This window comes from Curcuma longa, chromosome 11 (genome assembly GCF_044706935.1).
Source record: "Curcuma longa cultivar G26 ecotype Majalengka, Jawa Barat chromosome 11, ITB_CL_G26_1.1, whole genome shotgun sequence".
NCBI classification, from domain to species: Eukaryota; Viridiplantae; Streptophyta; class Magnoliopsida; order Zingiberales; family Zingiberaceae; genus Curcuma; species Curcuma longa.
In genome coordinates, this window is record NC_133871.1 from 6,940,465 (window position 1) to 6,956,284 (window position 15,820).

Here is a 15,820-nt window from a genome sequence, read left to right on the forward strand (position 1 = left end):
CAAATCATCCATATTGGTGGCAATCATATATAGTGAAAATATTTGAGGTCCAATGGTTGTTCCACTGTCAAAGAAAAAGCCTTTTCTAAAACCTCACTATGTTTATGACTAGAGTAACTTTGATATGAATTGTGGCATTCCATATAGATGTGAGAATTAACCTACTGATTTGTCAGACAAACCATTGACCTGAAAAACTTAAGTATGCCTCAATTATTTGCAGTTCACTTATCTAACCTTATACTGTATAAACAATACTATTTGAAAAGGCTCCCTGTTTCATATTCTCGCCACCTTCCTAAGCATAGAATGCTCACCATTCTCCTGATGTTTTTGTAGGATTAATCAACTTTGGCACCATTGGATGGATTGTAGTAAATAATATTATTTGCTACAATCTTAGCTTCACACATTGCACAGATATCCCAACAATTGCAACCCATCATCTAAGGGAAAGAGCTATTGTTCTATGTCAGGCATACCCATCAAGTGAAAGATTCAACATCGGTTAATGTTATACAATGATAGCATTCACTTCAACTCCTCCCAACTCTAAATTTGAAAATGTCTAGTTTGCAGCTTATCACCCTAGGTATTTTAAATGTTTGATTAGTATTTAACATACTAACTAAAATACCACATGCTATGAAGGAATCAATCCTTCTCAAACAATTATATAAAAAACTACTAACGATAAGGCATATATCCTGCATCTAAATGGATTTGGTATAAATTAAATTTCTTAAGAATCCAATTAAAAATAAGATATATATCCTGTAACACATACCATGCATCTAAATGAATTGTGGAATATAAATGGTCTTTGGAAGCTAGCCATTGAGGAATGAATGAAAGAAGTATCTGTTATAACAAGTATTTATATATACATTAACAGAATCATTCATGTTAATGAGATATGAGAATACCATTGGAATCTCAGCTATCTGATAACCAATTGGTGATGTGAGTTTGGCATCATCATCGATAATACCAAGAGAGTATAAAACTTCAAGAGCCCGCACCATGGCCTCTGGTGGTGGAGGAGCTAGCCAATCAAAGCCCAATACATTATCTATGCCCAATGCTTTTAACTGCAATGTGGAAGAGAATAGCTTATTTTAAAATATGAGATTATAGACAAACATTATATTAAATTACTAATCAAAGAAGCAGATGAGATAACAAAAATGGATGCTCATATGTATTATTCTTAGATAATAAAAAAAAGGGCAGCCCGGTGCACGAAGCTCCCGCCATGCGGGGTCCGGGGAAAGGATCCAGCCTTACCTTGCCTTTGGCAAGAGGCTGTTTCCAGGATTTGAACCCGTGACCTCTAGGTCACATGGCAGCAACCTTACCGTTGCGCCAAGGCTCCCCTTTATTCTTAGATAATAATGGGAGGAAAATTAAACATGATAGTCAAACCAACAACTAGTGCGTTTGTGACTATTTCATACATTTTCCACATTAAAATACAATCCTATAGTCTTCAAGAAATGGATTTAGGATTACTATCTTCGTTAATTATCATTATAGACCATCAAAATTTTGAAAAGATGTCTTACAAAATCTTTGAAAATGTTGACTCAGGGAAATCGATAGTTACAAAGTTAGAAGCTTCCACAAAATATTGAATCAAAGACTAAAATAGAGATCAGAAGCAGAGCTGTTACTGAGTACAAGGTTGTTATTTCTACAAGTGACTTACCTAATGGAATGGAAATATGAAAAACTACTATCACACAAGAAGAAGATTCATCATGGTTTAGATTTAAAAAAAAACAGAATAACTTAAATACCTGTATCACACAAGAGACAAGGTTTGACCTTTGCATTTCTGGAATTCCATCCGCAGCCATTTCCTTCAAAAAGTAATCTTCTGTATATAACCTGTTCAAAATGAGAAAATTAAATAAATAAAACCGACAACAGTGTAAACATGGGGTGGTTAAATCAGCATAGTGCAACAAAGTATATATTTGTTGCGGGGGTTAAACCTACCAGAACTTTTCTTTGCACAACTTGAACAGCGCAAGTTATTTTTCTGGACATAAGAATGCTAGAATTTTAAGTCACTGATCCACCAGAAACACTAATGCAGATAGGAGAAAAGGTAGTCACATATGCTAAGGTGTTTGATCAAAGTGGTCGGCATTAACCGGTGGATGAGGTGGAATAGGAATATCAGTCCCTTTGCTCAAGCATACTAGGTACAGCTGTAACAAACCAGCAACCAACTCCCTTTATGCCAGCTGTACAACATCAGCCACTGCTACTTCAGAAAAAGAAAAAAAATAAAGAATAAAACTGAGTTCTGAAACAAGAGCTTGAAGATGAGTTATCAAAGTTGGTTTGGACGGGTGATCTTCGACTTATAAAAGAGCCCCCATTACCTCGAGTTACAATAGTTGGAAAGAAAAGGAACACTTAGAAGAACTATAGAATATTACCAAGTTAGAAGATTAACACTGATACCAAGTTAGGCGGAATTATTCTACACAAAACCTTATGTAGCCCCTGTGTACCTATACATAGGTATTACTAGACTTGCACAATTTGCACCCTGAAACTTCTGCCACTAAAAGAAAAGGTTAACCTCAATAGATACATTAACAGTGAATCAAGAATGGGTTTATGGATCATAAGAATACAACATGAAGAATTTCCTTGGATGGAATCATATTAAAGGAAATGATCATATGTAATGATCAGCAGCAAACAAAATAAGATGGAGAAAACAGATTCTGGGAGATTAAGAGACCTAGCTCCTCAAATCCTGCCGGAAAAGATTCCACAATAAATCTGATAAACAGCAAATGCCAAATGGAACAGCTACTGAAAGAAGATAGCAAAGATAAATTTGGAGATTCAGAAATAAATCCAATTCTGGAAGCAAACAAAAGAGAGCAGACTTGAATCTGTGAGGAACATAACATAAATTGAATAGGAGGCTGAAACTTGTGAATCACTAACAGAAATTGCTAGAAGTTGTAGATTGAGAACAGATTGAGCGCATGAAATCTACAGGTTGAATTGCATAAACAGAAATGATTCTGCAAGACTGAGAAGAAATCTGCGGCTGCAAATTGAAAGAAATCTGCAACCTAGATGCAGCACATGATGAACTCACAACAGCCAGTGCTGCATGGAGGAGCTGCCAAACTTGCATGGAGGAGCGGTGTTTGCAAAATCACTACAGGATTCAACGGAATGATTGGCTGCTCTAATACTGTTTTGATTTGGGAAAAATTATTAAAGTTAATCCCCCTAAGGGGGCGTTTAGTTGGGGGTTATCATTGATAACCTTGGTTATCAATCCAAGGTTTTGGTTCACGTTATCAACAATTCCCAAGTTATCATCGATGCCCGCCATGTCACGAAATGTCAGCAAAAGAGTTATGTAACCCAGAATCTGATTACCTCCGAAATTGGAGGGTTTTTTAGATTCCGGGGTTATCGAATGCGAGCAACAGCGAGCAGGGGCAGAGCGTCGTGGTGACTTGGGATGGCCAATGAAGATCTTGCGTGGATGGAGGCGACGCCAGCAGACGAGCACTTGGTCGGTGGCTGCTCTAGCGATAGCATTGTCGGCGCTTGCAAATTGTTCCAACGTCTCACATGACTCAAAAAGGAGAAGGATGGGGTGTCGGCGTCTCGTGTGGACGGAGGTGACACCAACGGACGTACACTCGGTCGACGGCTACTCCGGCGACAACACTGCAGGCTCTCACTCAAGATCAATTGCATCATCGACGTGAGGAACGGGAAGAGGAACGACACTCGTTCAACCTCAAGAAAGCATACCTAATCTCGGAGACAAAGCTCACATCACCGGTGGCCGGCAATGTCGGCGGCAACAAGGGTGGTCATCAACTGAGGCAAGCGGGGGGCGGGGGGCGGACGGCGGCAAGCGCGTGCGTGAGGGATGGCGGTGGGCGCATGCGTGAGGGAAGAGAAGGATTGTTTTATTTTTAATTTTATTAAAACTTTAGTCAATTTTAATCAATTGAATCAATCAATTTCTAACTATAGTTGGGATAAATTAAATAGATTAATCTAAAGCCTAATAAAACTATCCTCAAAAAATTCTAAAATATTATTCAAATTTATTTATTTATACATATCATCATTAATAATAATAATAACATTGTGTATTATATTATATTATATTATATTATATTATATTATATTATTTTATTTTATTTTATCTTGTTAAATTAAGTTATACACTAAAACCTTCAAACAAATAAATTTTTATTGTATTACCTTGGTTATGTTTTATTGAACTAAACAAAATTAGGTTATGTTTTATTCCCTATAACCTGATTATGTGATTACCTGATAATCACATAACTAAGGTTATGTATAATAACCTTGAACCAAACGCACCCTAAAGGTCGTCCCCTCTACTTCTATATATCGCATCATTGTTATTTTATGTTTGTACTTGCAAACTAAATTTGGTATATTTACAAGTAAACCCAACCCATTTATAAGTAGATCATAAACAATAACATCAAATAGATTTTTAATAGTAATGGTAATGAAAATAATAGTAATAATAATTTAATAAAATCAAAATTGTAAATACGATAATAATGTTAATATGATACTTTTTAACACAATGTTTGTATTATTAATTTAATCTTATTAATTTTGTTATTTATTAGGGTAGAAGCTTAGAAGACTTACAATGAGATGCTCTACTTCAATGGGCACTTCTACTCCTATTCATTCCGCTCAAACTGTCCATAATAGTGGATGTCATTGTATACTAGAGTTCATAGTGTCATTATAAACTAAAATTTCCTTTTCACTCAAGATAGATTAGTGATAAAAAAACATCATTTCAAATTATATGGAATAAGCTGGAGTAAACGGTGAACGAAATAAGCAAATAAGGCATATTATGGAAACTCCATCTAAATGCATCAACTTCTATGATAAATTATATAATATAGAATATATTGTCTAGTTGTGATTTTTAATTGAATTAAGATTTAGGAAGGTAAAAAAATTGGTGTGCTTGTGTTTTACCTAAAGCATTTTCCAGGTCGTACTCTTCCAGCTCGACCTGCTCTCTGCCGTGCAGAAGCTTTAGATATTGGTGCCACTACCAAGCTCTCAATGTCAGAAACCTAATAACAAGCATGTTAGAACAAATCTCAAATAAAGAAGTTTATTTTCTTAATGAAGTCAAGTACCAAACAATTCTTAGACTTGGAAATGCATACTTCTCAAAAAAAAACACTGCTCAATTGAATACATTTGGAAAATGAAATGATAAGATAATGGAACATTATAAACCAATCATTAGAACAAAGATGAGGTGATATTAGCACAGATCAAGCATTGGAAAGCTTGCATAGGTTTAGAAAGTTGTGACGCAGTTATGGAGGTTTAGAAATTTCGTTCCGCCGCAGCACCGGCACCGGCCCCGGGCGGAGCCTCCGGCGGCGTCGCCGGCCCCGGGCGGAGCCTCAGGCGGCGTCGCCGAGGCCTCGCGACGCCTCAGGAGGCGTCGCCGAGGCCGTGCGATGCCTCCGGAGGCATTCCCCGGCCGGAATTCGTGTGCCGGCGCTGTGCCGGTGCCGGTGCCGCGGCGGAACGAAATTTTTCGTACGTATCGGGCGAGACGGCACGAGATTTCAATCCTTGCTATAGGCAGCCCTATGACAAACAAGTGGCAACGTGAAGTCACAACTGTGGCAAATCTAAGGCAAGGCATCGAGAGTTTATGGAGGATAAGTTTAATGTAGTAGATCAAAACATATGGATAGAGACTAAGGGAAAGATAAAGTATTGGCTGACAAGAAAATATAGCAAAGTTGATGAATTTCAGTAAAGAAGGTGATGTGGAGTAATATCATGACTTGAAATCTCATACTATGTCAAGCAAAATGATTGAAACGTATCATTTCGATAAATTACTAAAACTTAATACTACTCGGCACAAGCAATATCTCATGTGTCATTATGTCAATGAGTTGAAATACTCGACACCCCTTGGCAAACTAAAAGATAAATTGAAATGAATTGAAATAATATTGTTATCTTTTATAGTTTGTCTCCATAAAAGATAATGTTAAAATATACCATTTTTTGATAGAAAACAAAGTTTAAACTTAAGAATATAGCTATCTAGTCTTCTTTTTCTTTATCTCCTTCCTCTTTCCACCTCTAATTTTCTACTGGCGCAAGATCAGAATATTGACATAATACTGATATACTATTGTTCCAATCAAAGATTAAAACTTCAGCATGGCTTAAAATTTTCAACCTTAGGTAATATTATAGGTAACTAAACAAAAGTGATTTAACAATGGGGCTATGGATGAAGTTTTGGTGAACAAGTAGAGTTGTTGGATGTGCAAAGAGGAATTAGAATAAAAATATGAAGTGGTGTAAGGGGATGACAAAGTATTAAAAGATAAATTTATAACTTGATATCAAATGAAACATGAAGTCACACTGATACCAAATGATGAAGTGCCAACTCAAAACAAACTCATATTGAGAACTGATAATATACCGGGGCATATTATCACACACACGAAGGAAAGGATCTCATATAGGGATTAAACAAAGAGAGTTTTATTACTTTAATGAGAAAAATAGATTAAAATTACACCTCTTTTATAGATTGACAAAATAATCAAATACAAATTAAGAAATAAGCCAATATAAATTAAACTCCAACCAAAACTACTCTCTTCTAAATTGAAAAATGTCAAAACTATTTAAACCATAGAATAAACAATTACCAACTTTACACTGTTCCTTAAAAAATTTATTCTCCTAAAAAGGAGATGTTAGCAAAATAAGCTCTTAAAAATTTTAAAACACCTTAAAACTATATTCTTAATTTGTGTCACTAATTCTCTTGTGGGAATATTCTTTTAGTAAGCCATGCCACGATTACAAGGACAAACAGGTACCTCATGCCATTCGTCAACCTAGGCCATGACCTCTATCAGTAAGAACTCATAAGAAAGAGAGTTTCCATGTTGAAACAAAGAGAAAAAAAAAGGAATGATCATCATGACTCTAAAGTAGCTAACTCCTAAGTTCAAAGGCATATTGTTGCAAAACAAAAATTTTTAAAAACAAAATAATCGTTGAACACAACATTGAAAACATGTTATAAAACCGGTAAAATTGTTAAAACCCAAATGCAAAAATTATATTCTGTCAATTGTAATTGTTCCTTAATCCCATATATTAACCCTTCACATGGAATACTACTCGCATTTCATCAAATTCATGCATGAGAAATTAAAAAATATCTACCGGATTGTAAAATCGTTGCTTAGAGAATCCACTATCAACAACGTATACAACACCCTGCATGATCAACCAAAGAAAGTCAAGCCATCATTATATCAAATAAAAGAAGAATATGTTGGTACCTCTAGAGTCAATGAAGTCTCTGCAATATTAGTTGATATAACAACTTTCCTTTTCCCCCTTGGAGTAGGAGCAAAAACAAGGTCCTAAATGCAAAAGCAATGTCATATTGATGATCTCCAGGATTAGACAACCATTACAGTAAGTGCTTATTCATACAAGCTGGTTTTCTGAATAATCTATAATAGTTGATATCCAATAATTACCTGGTCAACGCGTGAAAGCCCCGAATATAGTGGCAAAATCAACAACCCTAGCAACAGCTAAACTTGAATTAATAAAATATGTAAATGCACTTAAAAATTTCCAAACAAAAAAGAGTAGAGCATTGCATTATTAACTGCAAGTATAAAAGTATGCCATTATTTTTATTGAAAAACATCATTTACATAGAGGATAACACCAAGTAAGCATTGCTCTTAGTACTTAAATAGCAAAGTTTCCTTGATCAATGGATACATTAGTGAAGATAACATCAACTGGTCAAACTATTGCTCTCATCAATAGTAAACCAAGTAATTGGTTTAATCTAGAAGAGGTTGCAACTCAAGGAAACCTCCTCTCCCCTTTTCTCTTCAGCTGACACGTCATCCAAATCTTTGATGCTTGTCCAAAAAACTAATGTTACCAAGGGATTAGCCTTGACATGAGTGACAAAAGGATCAAATGGTTTCAGCATTCTGCACTTTGTTGATGATACCATGCTTGTTGCACCACTAAGATAAAGAACTACCACACATGAAAATAATTCTGCTTGTCTTCATTTCTTTAGTAGACCAAGCATCAACTTTAATAAACCTTCATTGACTCGTTTATGAAGGAACATAAATGGTGCAAAAGAGGAATCAATGTTATTTCAAATTTTGAATTCTAACTTTGAGTTGTTTAGTAATTGTTCTAATTTGGTTTGTTATTTTTTAATTTACTTAGTTTTCATTAGGATAATTGTATTTCCTGAATTGCTTAGACTTTATTAGCGTCAAATGACTCAAATATATTAAAAAAAAACAAATGTCAGTCTTATGTATTTTTCAGCTTTTGATAAATAAAAATTGTTTATTAATGTTTGTGTGAGGTTCTATTTCTCTATGTGAACACTTATCCCTTTACTTTCCATTTCATCCTAATTTCTGTGTGATCTGAGAGTTAAAATTGGTATTGTAGCAATTGATATCAGAGCATTCTTGCCCTACATCAATTGGTATCAGAGTGGATTCCTACAGTGTTTGATGCTTGGCCTTCCTTTATATGGATTCACCATCCATCAACCACCTCTTTCACACCCGTTATACATCATATCAGCTCGCAACAATCACCACTGAAATGGTAGAACCTGTGACAGAGTCCCTGCCAACTCCACCTCGTCATCTCCAGCCCTTTTTTCTACAATCCATCACTGCCTTCTGCTTCTGCTTCATCAAGCTCCCATTGTCGTTCTGCTAGGATCATCGCTGCTCAACAACTTGCTTCCGCACAACTTCCACCCGGATTTGCTTGCTACAAGAACACCATGCACATCATACATATCAACGCCTCTGCTACCTTCTTCTGCTTCCATGCGCCCCCTCCAGCAAGACTAAGCACCAGCAGTCTATCACCCTGCCTACGGGGATAACACAGGTCATTCTGCCAAAGCTCCAAGAAGGCATCAGACCTAGTGCAATACATAATCTTCTTGTTACAACTTTGATATCAAACTAATATAAATGCATTTTCTTTTCTAAAAATTACTTTTGTTTAATTTGTTAGTTTGTTTAAATTGTATTTAATTAATTTTTCTAACTTCTTGCATATCATTATCTATCAAAAAATACAAGATAAACTTAATGATTTCTTATTTAGTTTGATTGTCATCAATAACCTATGCATAAACTTAAGATAATTTAGTTTGATTGTCAAAAAAATACAAGATATCATATGCATAATTTTGTTTACTTGCACCTTAGTTTTCATTATCATCCATCATGATTTTGTCAGTAACCTTAATTTGTCGCATTGTGGTATTTTTCTAATCATCAATATTTGCTAATATACATAGATTGGTTGACGAGAGAAATCACCCAACTTCCACCAAATCCATGATAGATTAGACACAAAACCAATTACCCTTTGAAAGACAAAGCTTAAATCATGACAATTACAATTGATCATCTAAATAATCCTCCACTTTTAACTCCATGAATTACATGCATACTCGCACAAAGTCAAATTATCCCATGTTTAGATATGAGCCAACTTATTTCCATAAGAATAACGATCAACATAGACTTAAATAGGACACTTTTATGTTTGATGGACAATTAGATTTATAGATTGATTAGTTAACATTGAAAATTATATTAACTTGATTAAATGAGCATAATTTTCCAATAATAAATTTGTCGCTCTAGTAGCAAAGTGTCCAATACCACCTTTATATGGAACGCACAAGACTCATCATATATTGGCATAAAATGAAAAACGATAATGGAAAAATATATAATCTTCCTTCACTGGATTCGGAAAAATCTTCTATCTTAACCTTAGAAAATCTCGCTAAGATTTGACTTTAAAGGACCCTTAATGACTTAACCATAGAAAACTCCCTAGTAACTTAGGCCTTAAAAAGATCCTCTAATAGCACAACATTAGAAAATTCCTTTGATAAGACCAATAAATCCCTTAATAATGCAACATTAGTAGAAGATTCTATAGATTTAACCCCTTTAGACAATCATCAACATGTCCTGAATTTGAATTTAAGCTGACAAATTCTAACTCGTTCATATTTTCTAAAGAAGGCAAATAAGGAAATTAAACAAAACAAACACCATGATCTAAAAATGCAAGACAGATTTTAAAATTAGTAAATCAATTAAAATTCTCATTGGCATATGTGCTTTTTCTAGTTTTGCATGACTTGAAAGCTCTATACTATTCTATATTTACTATTTGCCACTATACTGACAGTTCTCATTTTGCATTTATAAATTTGAATTGTCTCATTTCATATACTTTTAGAGCATTCACGTGTAACTTATTAACTATATTGAGAGCAAATAATTATAATACTAGTTTATTTACCTATCCTTGTATATCAACTTTGTCGTATACTATATATCTACAGATTTTTTAGAAGCGCACAATAAAGATTTTCATGCTTCGTACCTAGTTGTCCTATGTAATTTCCTAAAGGGAATGTGTCTCTTCTATTCTCTAGCCAATTTTCTGCTTGGATTGCTACAGAAGCACATAATGAAATAATGCTTCTCTCTTAGAAGAATGCTTTGAATTGTGCCTTTATTGAAATAGATTTCTATTCTGAGTCAAAACCTTTCTAGAAATCTATGTATTCATATATTTAAGCTTTATATGAATACATCATTGTGGGCTTTGGTAACTACACTTAGTTTTTACCCAAAAAAATTGTTGAATAATGTACAGCATTTCAAAAAATGATCATTATAATACCAAAACAAATTAGGATGTAACATTCTCACAACATCATTGAATAAGAATTTTTTATTAAATATATTGATTTTTTTTCATTAACAATCTTCAAGATATTGCTGATGAGGAAACTAATTTTCAAGTAAAATGAAAAACATGATTACAAAAAAGATAGCAAACTTACCTGATGAGCGTTTTTTATCATCATGGATAGCATCCCTCAAGAACTTTATAGCCGCATCAATGTCATCTTGACCTGTGAGGAAAACCAGAATATCTCCAGCTGGCTCCTGCACCAGGTATAAGAGAAAATCAAATGGCAGGTTCAATTACAAAAGAGAGGGAGAGGGTGTGGATTGATGTTTCATGATTTCATGAGTGATAATTTAGTCAATATAATGGCTGATAGCAAGTATTCTGCTATTATATGTAGCTCCTAAAACTTGCATCACACTTATGGATTTTCAAGTTATCTGCCAAAAAACAAGCAATGTTAGGTATCAATCAGGCAGAAAAACATAAGGAACATGGAAAAGGTACATTATTTATCAAAGACTACTGTTCTATGCAAATATCCTGGAATGGCATCTCAGGAGATTGAAGACTAATACAGGACCCTTGTTAATGTAGTAGGACACAACAGCAGTTGCATGAACAGTATGGACGTAACAGTAGTTGCATGAATAGTGTGGACTGCATCCAACTAAGGCTTCAAAAGCTGGATCGAGAAACTATATACTGAGAGCATTCTTCCTCAATTAGGCAACTACAACTTTTACCAGGAATAAATCTACCTTTTCATTGATTGACAAGACAACATCAACAGTAGCTTGCAAATAGTCAGGCACCGGTTCTTCAACATAATGAATTTCCACTGTATACCCTTTACCCTGCCACAATTAGTATTAATCAGACAAGGATTTAACTAATCAACACAAAATATTGCTTTTAACAGGTCTAGCAGTAATCAAAAAACACATTCAAGGTAAGTGAAATCACCTACCTCAACAGAAACGATGGCAGGAAGCTGATTCAGGACACTATCCACAGCAAAATGCTCAAGAACCTTCTTTCTAAAATAAATAAATGATATCAAAAGTTGCCACTTAAGTATTCTACAAGTGTAACAAAGCCATGCCAGATAAAAATCAAACAACAAGAGAATATAAATAAATTACAAAGTTCAAGGTTCAAAGTGTTCTTTCCGTGTTGGGATATCATTCCCGAGCCAGAACAGTACAACCATTTCAGTACCATACAATGTCAACACTTGGCACACTTCAACAGACATCAAAGCATCCAATATGAATTCAAATGACTTTTACTTGATTTCCTTTTATATTGATAAGCAAGTTGCTTAAGAAGAAGCAAAAACGAGTAACAAATGATACTATTAAAATAATTATTTATTGATATTGAAAAATAATTATTTAATTTGAAACAAATTATGATTGGCTCAAGAGTTTCATATCAATGAAACACCTCCGTTGTTTTATCGATTGAAGGAATATTACGAGGTATATATTTTATTAGATTTCAATTTAGGTTGGTTGTCTAGTTTATTATTCAATAGTAATGGATGTCATTTAGGAATTAGAACTATTACAAGGAAGCGGGATCAAAATTTAATCTGTCTTGTGTTATTATGTTATTAGATATTTATCTTGAGTTTTGAGTCATTTTCATATTGTACTTGTAGATATGAATTCGAGTGGGAAAGTCATTTTCATATGACTGGGATTTATCATTTTTTTTTGTAGATATGAATTCAAGTAGAGCATGTTAATTTACCGGCACTCGAAGTTGTTTTGTTGTATATAGAAGCGGGTAAATCTATCCTTTGACTTCAATATATATTTTCTTGTACATGAATAAATAAATAAAATGGATTATATATATATTTATAACTATTTTTCAAAAATGAGATTAAAATAATATTTAAAATAGTGAAATGGATTATAAATAATAAAATTCTTGGAGGGTAATATTCACATGTGGATTTCATATGGGGATTAAGATGGGAAATGTTGCTTTAAAAATTTAAAATGAATATTCTGAATTATTCTTCAGTTGTTACATATCTTTAGATTGCTTGATCTTCCATACTATTGATACTTCATATTATTGATACTTGTAGCTTCCTATTGTATAACTTTTACCTATAGATTTTATGATGATACCAAAATGAATTAACATGATTCTTATTAAAAATTAACTTGAAGGGGAGCCTTGGTACAACAGTAAAGTTGTTGTCGTGTGACCTAAAGGTCACGGATTCAAGTCACGGAAGCAACCTCTTGTAAAGCAAGGTAAAACTGCATACAATAGACCCTTCCCGGAGACCCCGCATTTGCAGAAGATTCATGCATCAGACTACCCTTTATATCAAAAGTTGGCTTGGGTTGGTCGTTTAAACAAACTGATAAATTGTGAACTTAGAATTTAACAATTGTGGTAAAAAGAATTAAATATAAGGATATTAAATGGAGAAAATAAAATACTAAAAGGTGAAAACATTGAGCCTAGCCTTATACCAGAGTACCTGGCCGACCACATGAGTTGTGGTAATAAGTTGTCGCCCGCAACCAATATTTATTTATGTGTTAGCGCTATATTATTGTATTCCACCGATGAGAAGGTTTTTAGCTCAAACATCAGATGATGTAATTCTCTGAGGATACAGGCTCCAGTGATCTTCTTAGTTAATCTACCATACTTATATCATTGATGACATTCATACATGTTGATACTTATATCATTGTTGATATTTAAACATGTTATTCATACCATTGATGTTATTTATACTTGTTGACTAAACAATGAAAATTGAAAGATCTTAATTGATGATAAACAATGATAATAATTTAGAAATGATAGTTATAACTCTAACTATTGATAAACAATCAAAATAAAAATAGTAGATAATTATAGATGTATTTATATAGCCATATATGTATAAGCTAAAGAAGCAATTAATGTTGTGATATGAAATGGTGACCCACTTTACTTCTTTAACCTCCAAAATAAGATTAAATCTATGCACATGTTTTCTATTACCCATTTACAATTTGTAATTACTGTCTATTTTCCTTGACCTCCAATTTTGTACGCACAAACACTCTTTTGATATTATAGATGGTATCAGCTTGTATATAGAGTTTTCAGAGATCTCGAATTGTTGATTCCTATTTGATTTTTGTTTCATTGTATTTTTGTTTGTTCATCGGATGATGTATATGTACAATTTTCTTGTACTTGTAGAAAGAAAATATTAATATGAATATAGAAAAGTTTGTGGAATATCTTAGTTGTCCTATTTATGTGCTTTTAGTGTTCTTTTATTACACTATCACTGAGTGGAGTAGCTCCTGGTGAACGGGATTACACCTTCAAAGCATGACAAATATGTGAGCCTAAAGATTACAAGTCACGCAATCTCTTATAGTTCACTATCTTCGGGTCTTTACCAATTTACCTAAGTGTCACACTCTCAAGACCTCCACTTATGCTCAAAGGTCGCACCTTCACAACTTCTTCTACTTGCCCAAAATGCTTGCTTCCATGACTTCCAATACTCAAAGATCGATCCTCAAGAACTTCCCTTGCTTGCCACTTCACCAATTTACCTAAAGGCCTCAATGCAGAAGATAGCAAGACTTGTGGTTGATCAAATGCCTCATACCACCGTTCTCAAATATCAACTCAATTCTGTGTGCAACTATTAAGCCCCTACAAAATCAATGCATAAGTTAGATAGTCAACCAAACATAACTTAAACCATTTACCGCACATCAAGACATCTAAGTGAAACCTCACGACTTTGAGGTCAATTGCACTAACAAAATACTTATGAGTACCTTAAAATAGTATAAAGGTGTAGATGAGAAAAAGGCTCTAAGCCTCTAGATGGTTCTAGTACAATAGTGATCACTTGAGCATCGGTTGTCAATTGTTAAAATCTCGGTCTTCGACTTACATATCCGTAGTGTGGTTACCTTTATTATAGTAAGTAGAGGCAAATTAGCCCAATTGGATTAGCCTATCTGATTCCAACTAATTTCTCAAACAATTTTTTGAGAATCTTCCAAATCTTGAAAAAACAAATTCAAGTTAATGAGATTTCATTGTAAATCATCAAATTGTTTAAAAATAGAAGTTGACCAAATCGAGCACAATCTCTACATATGAATAATCTCACTTGATTTTGCTAACCCCACTTGAAATCATTCCAAACACAAACACATGGGATCAAGAGGTCAAAAGGGATGTGATGATGGTAGACAAGGGAATGGGAAGGAAAGAACCTGCTTTTTAGATATGAAGAGCAGCATGTGGCATGTAACGTGTGCAAGAGGCATGTAGCATGCATCTACAAGAAGTACAAGTGTGCTACAAAGGGAGGGAGTGACAGTCTGCAAGGAGAGTTTTGAGCATGTACCATGTGAAAGCGTTGAGCCTATTGATACATATTATAGCGGCTAATTGAAATCGGAGGGAAAAGGGAGAAGAGAAAAGAAAAAAGGAAGACAAATATCTAGGGGAGTGGTTAAAATTATAAGAAACATTCTATGTCAAAGTTTTGGTCCCCGATTGAAAAGGTAATGTTTCAGTATCATGATGTACTAATGCTCGATATGATGTCCTACTTTAGCATGCATTAAATCATGCCACGATAAATTTAGATGGATTTTACTAATTTAATATAATTTCACTTATCATACTTATTTATAAAAATAAAGTTATAAGAATTAGATAATCAATTAGATTAACTTTTATTGTACTATATCCTACTAATACCAAACACATTTTGGCATATGCTAAAGCATATCAATATGTATTTAATAAATTTTTACTCATTATATCAATTAATAATTGATTAAGAATGATGTTACTCATTTTTATTATAATGTGTCGTGAGATCAATTTCTATCAATTTAACTACCATAATCTTAGCTTCTATCAATTTTTATTATAATGATGTTAC

At 33.9% G+C, this 15,820-nt stretch overlaps 1 protein-coding gene across 1 annotated transcript in view; it reads right to left on the reverse strand.

The window, feature by feature from the left end:
* Positions 1-15,820, reverse strand: part of LOC141839750 (putative pre-mRNA-splicing factor ATP-dependent RNA helicase DEAH9) — a 32,305-nt gene that overhangs the window by 11,507 nt on the left and 4,978 nt on the right. The window contains exons 8-16 of the mRNA XM_074727570.1: positions 11,840-11,909; positions 11,631-11,726; positions 11,021-11,126; positions 7,614-7,660; positions 7,410-7,493; positions 7,291-7,344; positions 5,038-5,138; positions 1,800-1,890; positions 927-1,091 (exon numbers count right to left, since the gene is read on the reverse strand). Of these exons, the coding sequence (XP_074583671.1) occupies positions 927-1,091; positions 1,800-1,890; positions 5,038-5,138; positions 7,291-7,344; positions 7,410-7,493; positions 7,614-7,660; positions 11,021-11,126; positions 11,631-11,726; positions 11,840-11,909 (814 nt within the window). The remainder of the gene's footprint in view (positions 1-926; positions 1,092-1,799; positions 1,891-5,037; positions 5,139-7,290; positions 7,345-7,409; positions 7,494-7,613; positions 7,661-11,020; positions 11,127-11,630; positions 11,727-11,839; positions 11,910-15,820) is intronic.